Consider the following 15240-nt stretch of genomic DNA (forward strand, 5'->3'; position numbering starts at 1 on the left):
TCTTTCTGGTCACGTTCCTACTTCCTGGGCCTGGAGCCTCCCACCTCTGGTTTGAGAAGTCCCCTCAACACAGACTCCCGTGACATCTCTGCTTGCCTTTTTTTGTGCCAGCTGTGGGATCTCGGACAATTGATTTCACATCTCTAGGCCTCAGTTTCCCCGTTTATGAAGGAAGAATAAGCTGACTTCACAGGGTCACCATAAGGCTTCAATGAGAATGCCCTTCCCCCATTCTTTCACTCTCGAAAACGACAGAAGCGCTGAGTGCTTGCCAGTGATTTATAACCTTTTATTTGTGAGGGTGTCCTTAAGTACAATCGGGGTGCATATAAAACAGTGTAACATTCCTGCTCTTACCCACTGGAGCAGTGTCTCCTTTTTAATTCCTGTGACTACCGAAGGCACTTGGTCTCCGTGAACTGTGTGCGTCTGAGGTGTGGTAACCAGGAGGGGAAAGAACTCAAAACAGGGGCCCACTCGACACATTGGAAGGGTATGGGAATGACTTGGGAGGGGGAGGCGGTGGCACCCACTTTGGTGACTTCCTGCCCCCTGTCATGTAAACTCAGTTGCCAGTGATCAGTTACGGTGGTTATATCTTTCCTAAAACCTCACAATTTCGGCACAATTCACTGATAGGGGCAGCGGGTGGGGTTTGTGTCGCCTGTTGGGTTTTTCTCGTTTGGTACATCACTCAAAAGTTCCACTGATGCCCCAGACTCAGGGCGGTGGTGTTTATAGTCATCGTGAGGGGTGTCTGTGACGTTTGGAATTTGAAGATGGATTTTGACGGTGCTAAGCAGAGTCCACTGGGTTTGGTTTTGTTCGTTTGTAGCAAGTTGTTCATTCACTGGCTTTGGTTCCGTTGAAGTCCGCATCACGAGCGTCCACTTCTTCGTCAGAGCCGTCCGCATTTTCAATGACCCGACGTCCTCCAGACCTTCTAGCCGGAACAAAAGAGGTCTCGTTTCCTCGCCTGTGGGATTTAAGAGAAATACGTGTTTCTTGAGTACCGAAATCTCCCTCGGGAAGGGAGATTTTTCAAGGGGCAAAAGACAAATGCAGACAAACTCAAATGAGAGGCAAGTATTCAGGTTGAAGTCAAGCCCTGACCAATTTCAAAGTCTGGTAGCATTTCATCAGCTGGCATGGGGGAAAAGTAGATTTTTCAAAGCAAGGCCATCTGCTTAAAAAAAAAAAAACTGGCTTGGTCATCCAATGACCCACAGGATTCTGGTCTGCTGGGGTCTTTCATTTAGAAAAGGGAAAAACAAGTTCCCATGGGTTTATTCCAAACCCAGTGGACTCTGCTTAGCATGTTCCCATGGGTTTATTTATACCCTCTGGGGCCGGTATAAAGGGGAACATGTTCAACATGCTGTACCTCCTTGCCTTCAGAAGGTAAAAAGGGGGAGGGTTTTAGGTTTTCAGTTGTAAGGAGGTGGAAATGAGCATCAAAGGCAGCCTCGAGGGAGAGAGGTCACTGCATGGATGCCAGAAGTGTGCTCTTGGTTCAGGCAACGCAGGGCCCCCTGCTTGTGTGGAGCAGAACTCTTGGCATGAGTTCTCACAGGGCGGAGATCTTGTCTGATTTTTGCTCACCATGCAGGCACCACGCATGGCCTATAATATTCAATGAATATTTGTTAGAAAAGTGAGATAGACCTGTTAATCCAAGGTGTATTTTAGCTCTAGCTGGTAGGACACCCCTTCCTCTCTGTCCTTAACAGCTCCCATCTCTGGAGTGCCAGCTGCCCTGAGTTACTGCCAGAGCCTGCCCAGGTTAACTGAAGTGAGGCTTTGCTTAGAAGGGCAGGCAGGCAGGCAAAAGGAGAAGACCGATCCACCTGCATTCGACCTCCTCTGCTTGGAAGACATGGTTGCCATCTTTCCTGCGACCACAGCAAAGAATCTGTTGGGCTCTGGCCATCCGGCCCTGTTTGACCTGAATCGGAGGACCTGTCTTAACTCATTTTAGGATGCCTGAGAGGAGTGCAGACTCTTTGTAATGAAAACGGCCTGCTTTGCCACACAAAAGCTGGACAGAAAAGCCACGAGGGAGAGAGCCCATTCCAGTTATCCATGCTTTAGTCAAAAGGGGCAACTCAGAGAGGTAAGACTGGAGGCAAAGCAAGGCCCAGAGTGTCCTGATCGCTGAGAAGGGGAGTCCCAACCTGAGCCTTTTGGGGTCTGAGGGTGGGAGAAACATGGCTGGGAAAACCCGCCTAGTTTCAGAGAATGGTACTTCCGGGGGTGCAGCAATCAGGAACGAATACGTCAGGTTGTAGCCACTCCCAGCTGAAGATTCTGGCCAGCCTCACTCACATCAGAGGGAAGCATGGAGGTGCCTAGCGCCCTTAGAACTAACTCACTTTCCATCACTCTCTCTCTTCTAGAAGTGACCTTAAAAAGTCTTGAGCACTGTGCTTTCCAAGAACCTGGGTCCCAGAGAACGCTCTCTGAGGACAGGATGAAAAAGTAGCGGCTGCTGCTTGCATGGGTCTCCTGCATCTCCCCTCCCGGTTCCAATTTGATGGGACAGCCTGGGGCTGGAAACTCTGTCTTCCCTACCATTCCAGGCTCCAAGCACTCTTTACCTCTTGGGACAGTCTGTGCAAGTGAGAAGAGTTGAAGTGAGAAATGGGCTCCCTTGATCTGAGAGGTAAATCACACCCAGGGTCACCGTAAGTCTCCCCCCTCCCTCCACCTGCTTAGCTGCCAGTCAGTCCTGTGAGTCTGTCTTCCAGTTCAGGTGCCCTTCTTGAACTGGTTTCAAATTTAAGGCAGAGGTTGGCACTGGCTGCATCTGTCACATGAAGTAAGGTAAACCCCACCCCCCAGCCCCCATAAAGATTTACTTAAAGGGTCTGATCCTGGAGCATTTGGCTTCTAGTCATGGACTCTGAGAACTTCTGCAAGGCCCTAGGGGCACACCAGGAATCAGCACAAGACTATGAGCCCTTGCTTTGCAAGGACTCGGTTTCCCATCAACTAGTGGGTCCGACGTTCCAGTCTGAGCTGGCAGGAGCCAGAAGCTCTGTCTTAGAGGCTGAAAGCTCTTCCTAAAGCTCCTGCCAATACCTCAATCAGGTTTAAGTACCTGCAGAGTGGCAGCAAAGCTGAGATTCTCCAAAAGAGCAGAAGGGGGACACCAGCCAGGGCTGGCTTGGCCTCTCGAGGGAGATGAGAGGGAAACCCGGCCCCAGTGCCTAACTTCACATGTGCTAAAGCTGTTAGACTCCTAGACAAGTCGAGGCCTCTTAACTCTTTCTCGGGAAGGGCCCTGTGTTCTTCCTCCAGTCTCGGGTGTCCACTCCCCACTCTGAGTATGTGCCCGCAAGACCTCTGGAAAAGGCTCTGCCAGGACCCCGCTTGGCTCCGAGGTGGCCAACGTGCGCCCTCGTGTGCTGGAAATGCAGCTAGCAGCCCGGCCTTCAGCCCCACGCAGCCTCAGCAACTGTACAACGCGCGGTGAGAGCTCATTTCTTTCGCAGACGTGTTTGTGAAAGCCCAGCTGCGGGGGTATCCGGTTGTTGGGCTCTGGTTACCATGAACCTGTGCCCTGTGAATTCTGATTTGTGAGCCAGACCAGCCAGCTTGAAGCCGTTCTCCGGGAATGGACCCAGACTGTGGAGCTGTCCTGCCCGCTCAGTGTGGGGTCTTAACCAGACGAGGGAGGACAGCACAACCAGGTGTCCTAACAGTGTGGGAGATGCCCTCTTAGGTAAGAACAATCCAGGTGACACACAGCCTCTGAACACCGGTCAGCACGCGGGGACAAGGACACACTCAGTGCCATGTCACATTGCCAAAGCAGAAGTAGGGAAGGAACATGGGTCACGAGGTGAAGTCTTCTTAGGTGATCTTGGCTGTGATGAAAGAGTTTTGAACTAGGATCTCCACACCTTCCAGATTTTGCAGCAATCTCACAGAAATTGGGGGGGGCCAAAACGGGGGGCCACTGGGGATTGGGCGGGTGGGATGGCAGAAGAGAAGTGTGGAAACTGAGTGCAACACACATGAGCTGCGAAGCTGAAGGCATGATACCTGGTGTGAGTCATTGCGGAGTTTCCTGGGGGAGGGGGCCTCTGAAACAGAGAGAGAGAGTCCCTGGTGGTTATCATCCGCAAACGAGAGGGAGTCCGTTTCAGTGCGTGTTTATTCGTTAAAGGCATTCGCTTCAATTAAATCATTAAAGGCACTTAGAAGGCAACTTGGCAGTGAAGCACCTGCCACCAAGAGCTCTTAAAGAGGCTGGTACACATTAAGTCGTCGTTTCCTTTGATAAGCTCGTGTCTGAGAGGACTGGCGAGGTGGCAAAGGCTGGGCACGCTGGTCAGGCTTTAACAGGGGCTCTTGTTGAGACTTGTCGGGTCGGTAGAACTATGAAACTTGCTTTACAATTCCTGGTCCTCCGAGAGCTGGCTGGGCTTGCCAACCTCATTCAAAGCTCTAGCACCTGACTTTAGGTTTTGCACACGTACGAGACTCAGGGGTGTGAGACGTACTGCTCGGTCTTCACCCCGCCTTAGCGGATGCTCATGCTAGGACTGCAAGAAACGGAATGTTCAGTACTGGCCTGTTCAGCCTAAGAAGGGCCGTTTGGGGCAGAACCCACAGGGGATGTTCAGTATGTGCCAAAAGAATTGTGGGTCCTGAGAAAAGGGAGCAGTGACAGCTCAGGGTGACAGAGCCAGCGTGGCTGACGACTGCCCCACCACTCAGCCCAGCGCCGAGGAGGGGCAGGGACCAGTCACCAGCAGGGGCAGATTCCGGGGGTCTGTGTGGTGAGAACAGCAGAGATCTTGCTGACATCACCCTGGGGGGTGTCCCTAAGCCCCTGCTGGACCCGAGGGCTGACATCTGGCCTTCATCCCGGCAGTGGGGGTTTCCCTCCAGAAGCCCCTACCCTGTACTAGCCCTTCTCTTCCCCATTCTGAAAGGGGTCTGGCCTTTCCCTTCGTCACGTGCAGTGGTTCTCAGAGTCTGGAGTTGATACGGCAGGTGGTTTCACATGGTTCCCGGGCATGCCATTGGATAACTCAGTTGCACAGTGACAAAGGTGTTCCCTTTCTAACTCTTTTTAAATACATCTGATTATGTCAGAGACGGTCCTTTTGGTGCTAATGTCTTCTGTCTCTCCCTTGTTAACGGGGAAGTAGGCCTTCTGGTCATAGTCATCAGTTCGTAGCCACGGTGGCTAGAATTCATTATTGTTTTGTTTTCACTATTTTAATTTCGTTGTGACCTGTTAATGCCGGTGATGCTGGTTTAACAATACAGGGGTGGTAGGACTTATTTGCAAATGGATGTGCGTGTGATTAGAACAGTTAATTTCAAAGACCACGTGAAGTCAGCAATGGTACAGGTAGTAAGAGGCTGAGGCAGAAGGGCCAAGGTGATAGGACAGTGAGGTTGGGGAAATAACATCTCTGACTCAGTGACTGAAGGCTTGTGCCCAGCACTATCCCAGACACTGGGGATGAATAGATAAAACCTCTGTGCTCGTGGGGCCCGAGTGAAGGCTGCAAATGACATAAGTAAAATAGGTTACATGGTGATAGGTGGCAAGGAGGAGAACAGCAAGGAATGAGGTTGGAAGTTGTAGACAGGGGAACGTGGATGAGTCAGTGCCTGAAGGAAGGGAAGGAGGGATCCTGCTGTGCGGAGAGTTGGGGGAAGAGCATCCAGGCAGAAGGAACCACCAGTGCAAAGGCCCCAAGGCAGCGTGTGTAGAGGTGGAGGGCTCATTTAGGAGGCAGTGGATGGAGATCATTAGGGCCTAGTAGAACCAACCATCGTAAAGACGGTGCTTTCAGTCTGAATGAGCTGAAGCCATTGGATAGTTTCAAGCAAAGGGCGGATTGTGACTCACCTCCATTTCAACAGGCTCCCTCTGGCTACTGTGTTGAAAACAGACTATAAAAGCACAGTATGAACACAGGCCCATGAGGAGGCTGTAAAAGTTATCTAGATGGTAGGAGAGGGTGGCTTGGACCAGGACAACAAGAAATGGTTGGATTCTGGATATACAGTATTTTTAAGGAAAGTTGACCAGATTCTCTGACAGATTGGATGTGAGGTATAAGGGAGAGGGAAAAATAAAATATGACCCCAGGTTTGTGGCCTGGGTTAATGATGGCTTTATCAGTTGCTGGGCTAGAGAAGTCTATGCAGGAAGCTGGTTGGGGGGTGAAGGGGTTCAGTCAGGGCTCAAGGTGTGAGGGTCTGGGGTTCCAGGAAGAAGTCTGGGCTAGAGATAGAAATGAGGAAGTCACTCACTGTGGGTGGAATTCAAAAGCCACCAGGCTGGTTGAGATCACTCAGGGAGTGAGCAGAGATGGAGATGGAGAGAGACCAAGATGGCAGGGCAGGCCAATGATAAGCCGGCGAGGGCTGTGGGCACGTGTGCCAGGAAGCTCGGGGCCCCAGCCTTCAGGGAACCAATGGGGGTGGGAAGGAGCCCTGAGGAGCAGGGGGCATTGCCTACCCACCTTCAGGCCCAGAGGTGCAGGGGTGTGGGGGAGAACTCAGCCCCAGTTAGGGCAGAGGTTCTCAACCACAGGCCTGCACCCTCAGGTGCGTTGGGCGATGTCTGGAGACACTTTGTGTTGGGACAATCCAGTGGGGAGAGGCCGGGGATGCTGCCCAACATCCTACAGTACACAGGCCTGCTTGTGTGATCAAAAATGATCCAGCCCCAAACAGCAATGGTGATGAGACCCGGAGGTAGACCAAGGAGCCGAAGAGAGTCCAGAAAAGAGGTTCGGGAGAGAAGGGACTTGTACTGATTCAGGGGACCGGGGTTGGCCTCTTCCTCCTCACCTGAGGATGGGATGGGAAGGGAAGCAGCCATTATAGAACGGCAGGGAGGATCCGTGCCCACGGGTTCGGCCTGGTGCACATTGGTGCTTGCACAAGTGCGGGCGAGCAGGAGGAACCCGTGGAAAGGAGCGGGGCGTTGGGCAAAGGGCGCCCTTTGCAGCGATAAAGAAACGCACTGTGGGCGCTTCAGGCCTGCCTGGAGCCCAGCCCGCGAGCCGTACCTGAGCTTGCTCTTGAGCGCGTTCACCTCGCGGCCCATGGCCTCGTTGCTCTCCGTGGCCTCATCCAGCTCCCGCTGCAGCTTCCTGCGGTTGGCATTGATGCGCTGGGACTCCTCCTCCGCCTCCTCCAGCTGCCGCTTGAGTTGCTTGACCTTTGCGTTCCCTTTCTCTGCCTGTCAGTCAGGGAGAGGCCCAAGGGTTAGGGGAGGCCCCCCCCCCCCTTAGTAGGGTCGGCGGCGGGCCGGGAGGGGCCCGAGGAGCTGGCTTACCTGCTCCTTGTACTGCTCTGCCATCTTGCGCTCGTCCTCCACCTGCAGCAGGACCTCCTTCAGCTTCTTGTCCTTCTGCTTCAGCGACTTGGCAGCCGCCTGCTTCTCTCTGCATAGACGGAGGGAGAGGGGATGGCTTCACTTGCCGTTGGCGTACAGACCCGACCTGCACCGTGCCCACTGTGAGCGCTTTTCCGGAGCCCCACACCGGGGCTAGAAGAACAGGGTTCGGCCGTAAAAGGGAATGTAGTTCTGACACCTGCTCCAACATGGGTGAATGCTGAAGACACGCTCAGCAGAGGCGGCCAGCCACAAAAGGGCCCACAGTATGTGATTCCATTTATATGAAATGTCCAGAATAGACCACAGAAACGGAAAGTCCGTCAGTGGTTGCTGCGGGCTGATGGAGACTGAGGGTGAAGGGGTACAGGGTGTCTTACTGAGGGGACGAGAACGTTCCCTGGTTGACTGTGGAGAGAGTGCCCCTCTCTGCAAATATACTGCAAGCCACTGAGTTGAACACTTTAAAGGGCTGAAGTCTAGGGTATGAATGTTATCAGTAAAGCCACTACCAAAATAAAAATGGGTCAGAATCCATGTGGTCTGACGGTGACCATGGTGCTATGACCTTTCTTTCTCATTAAAATGAGAAGGGTCCCTTCTCACACTTGCTTGGGCTGCATTGGCTGCTGATTGGGACTTTCTGTGTAGCCCTTAACACAACGTCCTGCAAACACAGGCCAGGAGAAGCTGGCGTGCTACCGGGAAGGCTGGCTGACCTCACGGAGGAGGCCTGCTACGTAATGCTAGTGCTAAGGGCCTTCCCTGGGCCCGGCCCCGCCCCCCCTCCCCGACGTTCACATACTGATCTCCCAGTACAGCTGCAGCCCGGGTACCATGGGGCTTATTTCCCAGCCAGAACTGATGCCCAGAGAGCCTGAGGGCCCCCCCGGCCCCCCCCCCACCCCTCACTGGCACGCGGGCTGTCTTTGCAGCCGGGGCCCCACATACCTGGCCTCCTGCTCGACCTGCTCCTCCAGCTGTGCGATCTTGGCCTCCAGGGCCGCGATGGTGGACTTGAACTTGGACTTGACCGCCCCCTCCATCTCCTGCAGCTTGCTCCGCAGCTCCTTGTTCTGCCGCTCGAGCTGCTGCCTTGCGCTCTCGTTCTTCTGGGCCGCGCTGCGTTCCGTGGCTAGTTCGTTGTTGAGCTGCTCAGCCTGCGGAGGACGGTGAAGGTCATGAAGTGGAGGGCACGGAAGCCCGGCGTGGTCCATGGAGATGACGAACGTCTCCTGCTGCCCCCCCCCCCCCCCCGCCGCCTTCGGCTTCAGCGTGGGTCCCTGGAGCCGGAGCCCCCAGGAGCCCTCCCTGGCTCCCTCAGCCACCAGCTCCTTCCTGGGCACAGCTCAAGGGGCAGCGTCCCAGTGCTACCCGGGCTCCCCGTTTCTGGGTCACGTGGTGGGTCCCGAGCACCCGTCCTGGAGGTGGCACTCAGTGCTGGCACTCAGTAATGGCACTGAGTGCTCATGAGGGTAAGGCCGGGGACTGGGGACAGAGCAAGAAGTACCCCGAGGCCCTTCCTCCAGGCACGCAGCATCTGCTGGAGGGAGCCAGACCTACGCTGGCCACCAGCTGAGACGCTGCAGGCTGGCAGGGTGCTGCAGGACTCTGAGAGGTGGGACTGGGTGCAGGGAGCAGGCGTGCTGGCCCCTCGCCCCCGTCTCCCTGCTCCCCTCCCCCCCACCCCACCGCACCCCGGCCTGGCCCACAGGAGCCTGCAGTGCATGTCACTGGGCCACGGTGGGCTTATTACAGGTGGAGCCCAGCACTGTTACCGCTCAGGTGCCCTGCCCCACTCCGGCCCCCACCTGCTGCGTGGCCTTCCGCACGCGGTCACTCATGGCCTCCATGTTGCCTTGCTCTTCCTCCAGCTCTTCCTCCAGCTGCGCAATCCGGGCCTCTAGGCGGCGCTTCTCATCCTGAAGTGTGTTCCTAAGGGAAATGCAGCTACATCTGGGGCTCCAGCCTCCCCCTGGCTTATAAGATTCCCTCTCCTTGGAGGAGCGATGCCCAGGAGGAAACAGGCTCAGAGAGGCTGAGAGACTTGTCCAAAGTCACACAGCTGGGAAGAAGGGGGCCAGGACTATCTAGTAGGTATCAGCAGAGCTGGGGCCTGGCACAAAGATCAGCTCTCCCCTCTCTGGTGTCCCCAACCGCCCCAGCCCCAGCATGCTGCTCATTCAGAATGAACAAATCTGGCCACACAGATGGGGTGTGAAGACCCCTGTGACCCCTGTGACAAGCTCAGCGGACACTGTCCTTTTCAGCAGTAAAACGGGGGTCCAGGAGGTTCTCCCATGAGCTGCCTCTCCCTCATCATCTGAGTCTAGGACCCCCTCCTCCCCACGCAGCTCCATACCTTCCTGAGACACTGCTGGCCAGCTCCTCGGCCAGTTCCTCCTTCTCCAAGTCGGCCTGTTTGCGAGCCCTCTCAGCTGCGGCTAGATCCTGGACGGTGGGGGGCCGGGGAGGAAGGAAACCTGTTATCTTCCACGGAAGGGCTGAACCCCAGCAGTTTCTATGGCCACCCTTGAAAGTGGCTATGCCTTCTCTGAGCTCAGGGGAAGCCCTGCATCTATATTGGAGGAGAAAAATCCTGTCTTTCGCTGCCCTTACTCTGGGGGTCTGCCTATGTGGAATGCTGGATGAGCGAAAGAAATCACCGGGGTGCTGAGGGTGCCTACCAAGAGACCCCTGTCTGAGGCTCTCAGAGAGAAGGCGTTACCTCCTGGAGCTGCATGAGATCCGCTTCTAAACTCTTTGCTTTCTTCTCATTCTCTTTGGCGGTGGCAAAGATCTCATCTCTGGAGGCACGGGCGTCTTCTAGCTCCCTCTGGAAGTCCTTCATCTGAGCCTGCATGAGTCAACAGGAAGGACAAGCTAAGATGTCCTTACTCACCCAAGTTCTGCCCAAATTATCGTTGCATGCCAACCCCTAGGATTTTCCACAATTAACCACAGAGATGTCCCCATTGTATGAGCATAACCCACCACCTCACATATGGCTAGATTGCTGTTGAGGGGGCACCGTTCTGGATGGGCTCAGCAGACCTAAAAAATGGCCATGCGGTCGGAGGGCCACGGCCAAATGCCTGGTAACCATGCCTTACCCAGGGCAAGAAACAGCCCCCAAATGCTGAACTGTGGTGGGGAAAACAGCAGCTAATAGGCACCAGTGACAGGCATGCGTCCTGCTGCTGACGTCCCCGGCCTCGGGGAAGCCATGGCCTCCCTCCACCTGCACCCTGCATCTGAGCCATCACCCACCTGCAGTTTCCGAAGCTGCTTGATGGCTTCTTCCCTGCCTTTGATGGCTGAGTCGGCCTGCAGCTCCAGGTCTTTGAGGTCCCCTTCCAGCTTCTTCTTGGCTGCGGCTGCCAGGGCACGTTGCTTTCTTTCATCTTCCAGTTCTGTCTCGTATTCATGAAGCTGAGCGAGGAGGGGAGATGTGCGCTGCTGGGCTGACCCGTCCCTTGGAGGCCCTTCTCCGCCCCCACCCCAGCCCACCCCAGCCCACCCCGGCCTCAGCCAGCATTCAGCCAGCTCCCAGGTGTGCACAGCCCCCTGCCAGGTGGGTCTGCTCATCTCCAGGTTGCAGGGAAGAAAACCAAGTCTCCATCGGGCCAGGAGGTGGTGGTGGGAGGAAGGAAACTGGCCACCCCACCTCCCACTCCAGCCCCCCTTCTCCCTGACCTGCCCCAGATTACCTGCCTCTGGAGCTGCCTCCTTTTCTCTTCATTCTGCTCATCGCGGGCCTGGAGGTCCCGCTCAAACTGGCCTTTGAGGGCCTGCATGTTGACCTCGAGCCGCAGCTTGGCATCTTCCGTAGCCTGCAGCTCGTCCTCCAGCTCCTCTAGCTGGGTCTTCATCTCCTCCATCTGGGTTTCCAGGGCCCGCTTGGACTTCTCCAGTTCATGGACCTTTCACGTGAGAGTTGACTTCATGTAGATGGGCAGGCAACCCACAATGACAGGAAGCTCATTCAAGTCAGAGAGAGGGCCTTTTGCCCCCCACAGGATGCATGGCCAAGGAGTCAAGACCAGAGCCTTCCTCTGGGAGCCCTGGACTCAGACCCCAACCCCAACTGCTGTTCCCAACCAATGTGTGGGTGACAGTCAGAGGGACTGCCTGCAGTCCCGATTATGGTTTCACATCAAAGAGGCACGGAGCCAGCCCCCCCTGCCTCCTGCCCAGCCCACCCCAGGGACTGATAAATAGTGGGGAGGGTGGGCTGGTGACATGTGAGTGAGCTAAGACTTACGTTCTTGCCCACGTCATCCTTAGAGCTAACCAGATCCTCCATCTCGGCCTTGAGCATTTTGTTGGTCCTCTCAAGTTCCTCTTTGGCTTCCAGAGCCTCCTCGAGGGCTCGTGCCAGGGACAAGGCCTTGGTTTCCTTTTCCCTGGCTTCTGCCTCGGCTCTGTCCCTTTCATCCGCGTATTTGGAAGAGATGCTTTTCTCCTCGGCCAACAACTACAACACAACAGAAGCCCCAGAAGTGACCCCTCAGCATACCCGAAGCTCAGCTTCATTTCATTGCAAATAAGGGCAAGAAGACTTGTGTCCTGCTAAATGTACTCGGGCAGGTGTAACCAGTCAAGGTATCTATGGCAAGAGTTAATAATAAGCTTGCTTCTGACTTCTAGCTCGACCTTCCGCGCAACCAGCATCTGCTGAGTCTTTGTGCTTTGAAATCACTCATGCCGCCCATGTCGGTTAGAACACACTGCTACTGAGGTCCAAGTGACATTTAATCCTGCCGGGGGCCAATAATTCTTTTTGTGTTTTTCATGGCCACTCGTCTCTTGCTCTCAAAAGTGCCCTAGGAGCCAGAGTTAGGGACATTAATCTCATCTGCAGAGAGAGCCAAACCCAGACTTCTAGAAGTCAGCAAAGGTAAGTAATAGGGGCCCCCAAATAGCACAGTCAACACAAAAACCCTACACCAAACGTGACAGGAAAATAAAAGACGTGACCTCAGGCCTTGAAACCGATAATGGGACAGCAGAGTGGAAACAGGGAAGACTGGTCAACCGCACAGAGACAAAAAAGGGAAGGGCCAGCATCATCTAAAAGCCTGGTGCTCTGAGCCCCCACGCCTCTGGCTCTGACCCAGTACAATCCCCAAATTGATTTTTAGGATAACCCCAAGTCACTTGCAAACCAAATGATGTTTGCTAACTCTGAGTAACAAAGTAAAAGTCGGTATTTGGGGGTCTGGGCCACACAGGTGGATGCATTTATCAGAACTCAAGAGAGAAAAAAAACAAAAACAAACAAAAAAAACTCAAGAAAGTGTACACTTAAAAATTTGTGCATTTCTATGTAGGTAATTTTGCTTTGCTTATCTCACAAGAAGCAAAATCATATTTGAAATAGGAACTCTAAGTTAATACACAGAGTGTTGAGGTATGGAGGGGGAGGTCTGTAATTTGCTTTGAAATGCATCCAAAAGATAAGATACCACTGACATATACAGTTCATCCTTATCAATAAACATGTAATAAAGCAAGTTTGGTAGAACGTTCACGCTCGAATCCAGGTGGTGGGTATTCAGGTGTTCACGGTTTCATGCTTTAAGCATTGCTGGGTGCTTGAAATTGTGCGTAATGAAATGTTAGGGGAAAGTGGTTATCTAAAGGGTAGAAACATTAAATTACTTGGAATATTCAGGAGGCACTCCATAAATACTTGTTGAGTGAATAAAACAAATCTTGCTCCTTATTGGGGCTAGAAACTAAGGCATCATGAGGTCATAGGTGAGCCTCTTGGTGGGGGTACCTGGAAGTCCCGTCCGGGTGGGGCCGCTCTCCTCACTCTGACCTAGAAAGCCCTCGTGTTTCAGGGTCACCCGAGGCAAGCTAGCCTTCCATCGCGGCCAGCAAAGCAGGGGATGGGATGCAGATACACTGCAGCCCCACCTGCCCCGGCCCGTGTCCGCGCACAGAGCGGACCACCCTCCAGCCCCTACCTGATCGAACTTCTTCTGCTTCTTTTCCAGGTTGGACACGAGTTGCCGCTGGTTGTCCAAATCGACAACCAGGTCGTCCAGCTCCTGCTGAAGCCTGTTCTTGGTCTTTTCCAGTTTGTCATAAGCCGCTGCCTTCTCTTCGTACTGCTGGGTGAGGCCTTCGATTTCCTTCTGGAACTTTTTCTTGCCCTCTTCCAAGGCTTCCACGGTGCTGGCAAAGTCCTGCAACTTCTTCTTCGAATCGGAGAGCTAAAATGGCAGTGTCCGGGGTCCCGTAAGAGGAGGGCCATTGGCTGATTCCCGTCCCTGACCCCACCCTGGGAAGAGACCACTTTCTCCGCATTGCAGAAATTCAACAGCAGGGGGAGCCAGTGAGCCAAGCAAAATGGCTCCAACACACCACCACGGCCCAATCGAGCTCCTGATCTCCCTCCAAGGCTCGGTCCTAGAAAAGCAAGGACACTTAGCGAGCACCTGGATGTTCAGAGTTGAGATGTGACGCTCCAGGTTCTGCTTGGCTTCCATCTCCTCGTCCAGCTGGTCCTGCAGGCTGTTCCTCTCATCCTCCAGCTGGCGCAACTTGGTGGACACATTGAGCTTCTGCCGGGTTTCTTCTTGAAGCAGCTCCTATGGAAGGACACATGGAAGTCCCAGGGACCCATGCCCGGGAAGTTCATACCCCGGGTCCCTCTGGATGATGTGGCCAAATACCCACCTGGGTGTCCTGGAGCTGGGACCCAAGGGATGCCACGTCCTTGGCCAGTTTTATGGCCTTCCCCTCCGCCTCGTTGAGCATCCCTGTGACACTCTCCACTTCATTCTGAGGATGCCAAGAGACTGTGGTTAGAACCTCCAGAACGGGATCCCTGTTAAGTAAGAGAGGCCCTCTCTACTCACACGATAGGTCATGTGGTATCTGCCGATTGAGAAATACCCACGAGCTATGGGGCCTGATCATGGTAGCTCCATGGCTCCCAAGGGGAGTGAATCGCTTACAGGTTGGGAACCTCTTAGAGCCCCAAACTGTATTGACTGGGTCCTAATCCCACTCAGTGGATCCTGGATCCTGGATCCTTGCCAAGGTTGGCAAAAAATGAAACCGGTTTGAGAATCCAGACATCGAGCTGCTCTGGACTCTCCTGCTCCCTAAAGTTGGAGAAGAGGATACAGATGGTGCCTCCACTTCCAAGGGCCCTTTTTCCACCACCCTCTTCCTCACCCCTACTCTTGGCCCTTTCATGCGTCCTTATGGCCAAAACCAGAGATGCAGGAGCAGGTCCTTTTGGGGATATCAGCCCACTGTCCATCTTCTTCCCGCTTACAACGAGGATATAAATGATCTTGACTCTGCTCCTCTAGGACATTGCTTATGTTATGAGAGCAGAACCCCTGCTCTCCCCTGCATGTGGGGGGAAAAATCGTATTTAATGCTTCCCCTGCTCCCTTGTCCCAGGCTATAAGCACATTAAATACTTATCAAAGATCTGCCTGTATCCCATGAATGGGAAGTCAGGCCAAACGTCTAGTCAAAGCTAAGTAAGACCAAAGACAAACAGACTTTGTCATCGCTCAGCTTAAAACCTATCGATGGCTTCTTGTCACTCAGAGTAAAGACGAACATACATAATAATGGGACCTCGAAGGCCCTGTGTCACTCGGCCACGACCTACCTCTCTAGTCCCACGTTACACCACATTTCCCCTTCCAGCTCAGCATTCTAGCTCAACTTCTGTGATCTCTTCTAATTTCCCACCTACCCCTGGGCCCTTGCACATGCTGCTCCCTCTGTGTCCTAGCCTTCTACTTATCTCAGACTATACCTCCTTCTTAGGGAAGCCTTTCCCAACTCCTCCTCCTACAGGCCAGGCCCCTTGTTACTTACACTTACTG

At 54.0% G+C, this 15240-nt stretch overlaps 1 protein-coding gene across 5 annotated transcripts in view; it reads right to left on the bottom strand.

Moving 5' to 3' along the window:
* Nucleotides 1-268: 268 nt before the first annotated feature.
* MYH11 (myosin heavy chain 11) overlaps nucleotides 269-15240 on the bottom strand; it is a 108167-nt gene continuing 93195 nt past the window's right edge. For 3 of the 5 annotated variants that reach the window (XM_027614100.2, XM_027614099.2, XM_027614097.2), the window contains 13 exons: nucleotides 14066-14170; nucleotides 13825-13977; nucleotides 13351-13599; nucleotides 11640-11852; nucleotides 11086-11298; nucleotides 10646-10807; nucleotides 10104-10232; nucleotides 9738-9826; nucleotides 9187-9310; nucleotides 8327-8535; nucleotides 7316-7424; nucleotides 7047-7219; nucleotides 269-976 (listed from right to left, as the gene is read on the bottom strand). In XM_027614100.2, coding sequence (XP_027469901.1) covers nucleotides 844-976; nucleotides 7047-7219; nucleotides 7316-7424; nucleotides 8327-8535; nucleotides 9187-9310; nucleotides 9738-9826; nucleotides 10104-10232; nucleotides 10646-10807; nucleotides 11086-11298; nucleotides 11640-11852; nucleotides 13351-13599; nucleotides 13825-13977; nucleotides 14066-14170 — 2061 coding nt within the window. In that variant the 3' untranslated portion in view covers nucleotides 269-843. Of the gene's footprint in view, nucleotides 977-4047; nucleotides 4089-7046; nucleotides 7220-7315; nucleotides 7425-8326; nucleotides 8536-9186; nucleotides 9311-9737; nucleotides 9827-10103; nucleotides 10233-10645; nucleotides 10808-11085; nucleotides 11299-11639; nucleotides 11853-13350; nucleotides 13600-13824; nucleotides 13978-14065; nucleotides 14171-15240 lie in introns of all 5 variants that reach the window. The other 2 variants (XM_027614102.2, XM_027614101.2) reach the window with 1 other exon arrangement.

Source organism: Zalophus californianus, chromosome 10 (genome assembly GCF_009762305.2).
Source record: "Zalophus californianus isolate mZalCal1 chromosome 10, mZalCal1.pri.v2, whole genome shotgun sequence".
In the NCBI taxonomy this organism is placed as follows: domain Eukaryota; kingdom Metazoa; phylum Chordata; class Mammalia; order Carnivora; family Otariidae; genus Zalophus; species Zalophus californianus.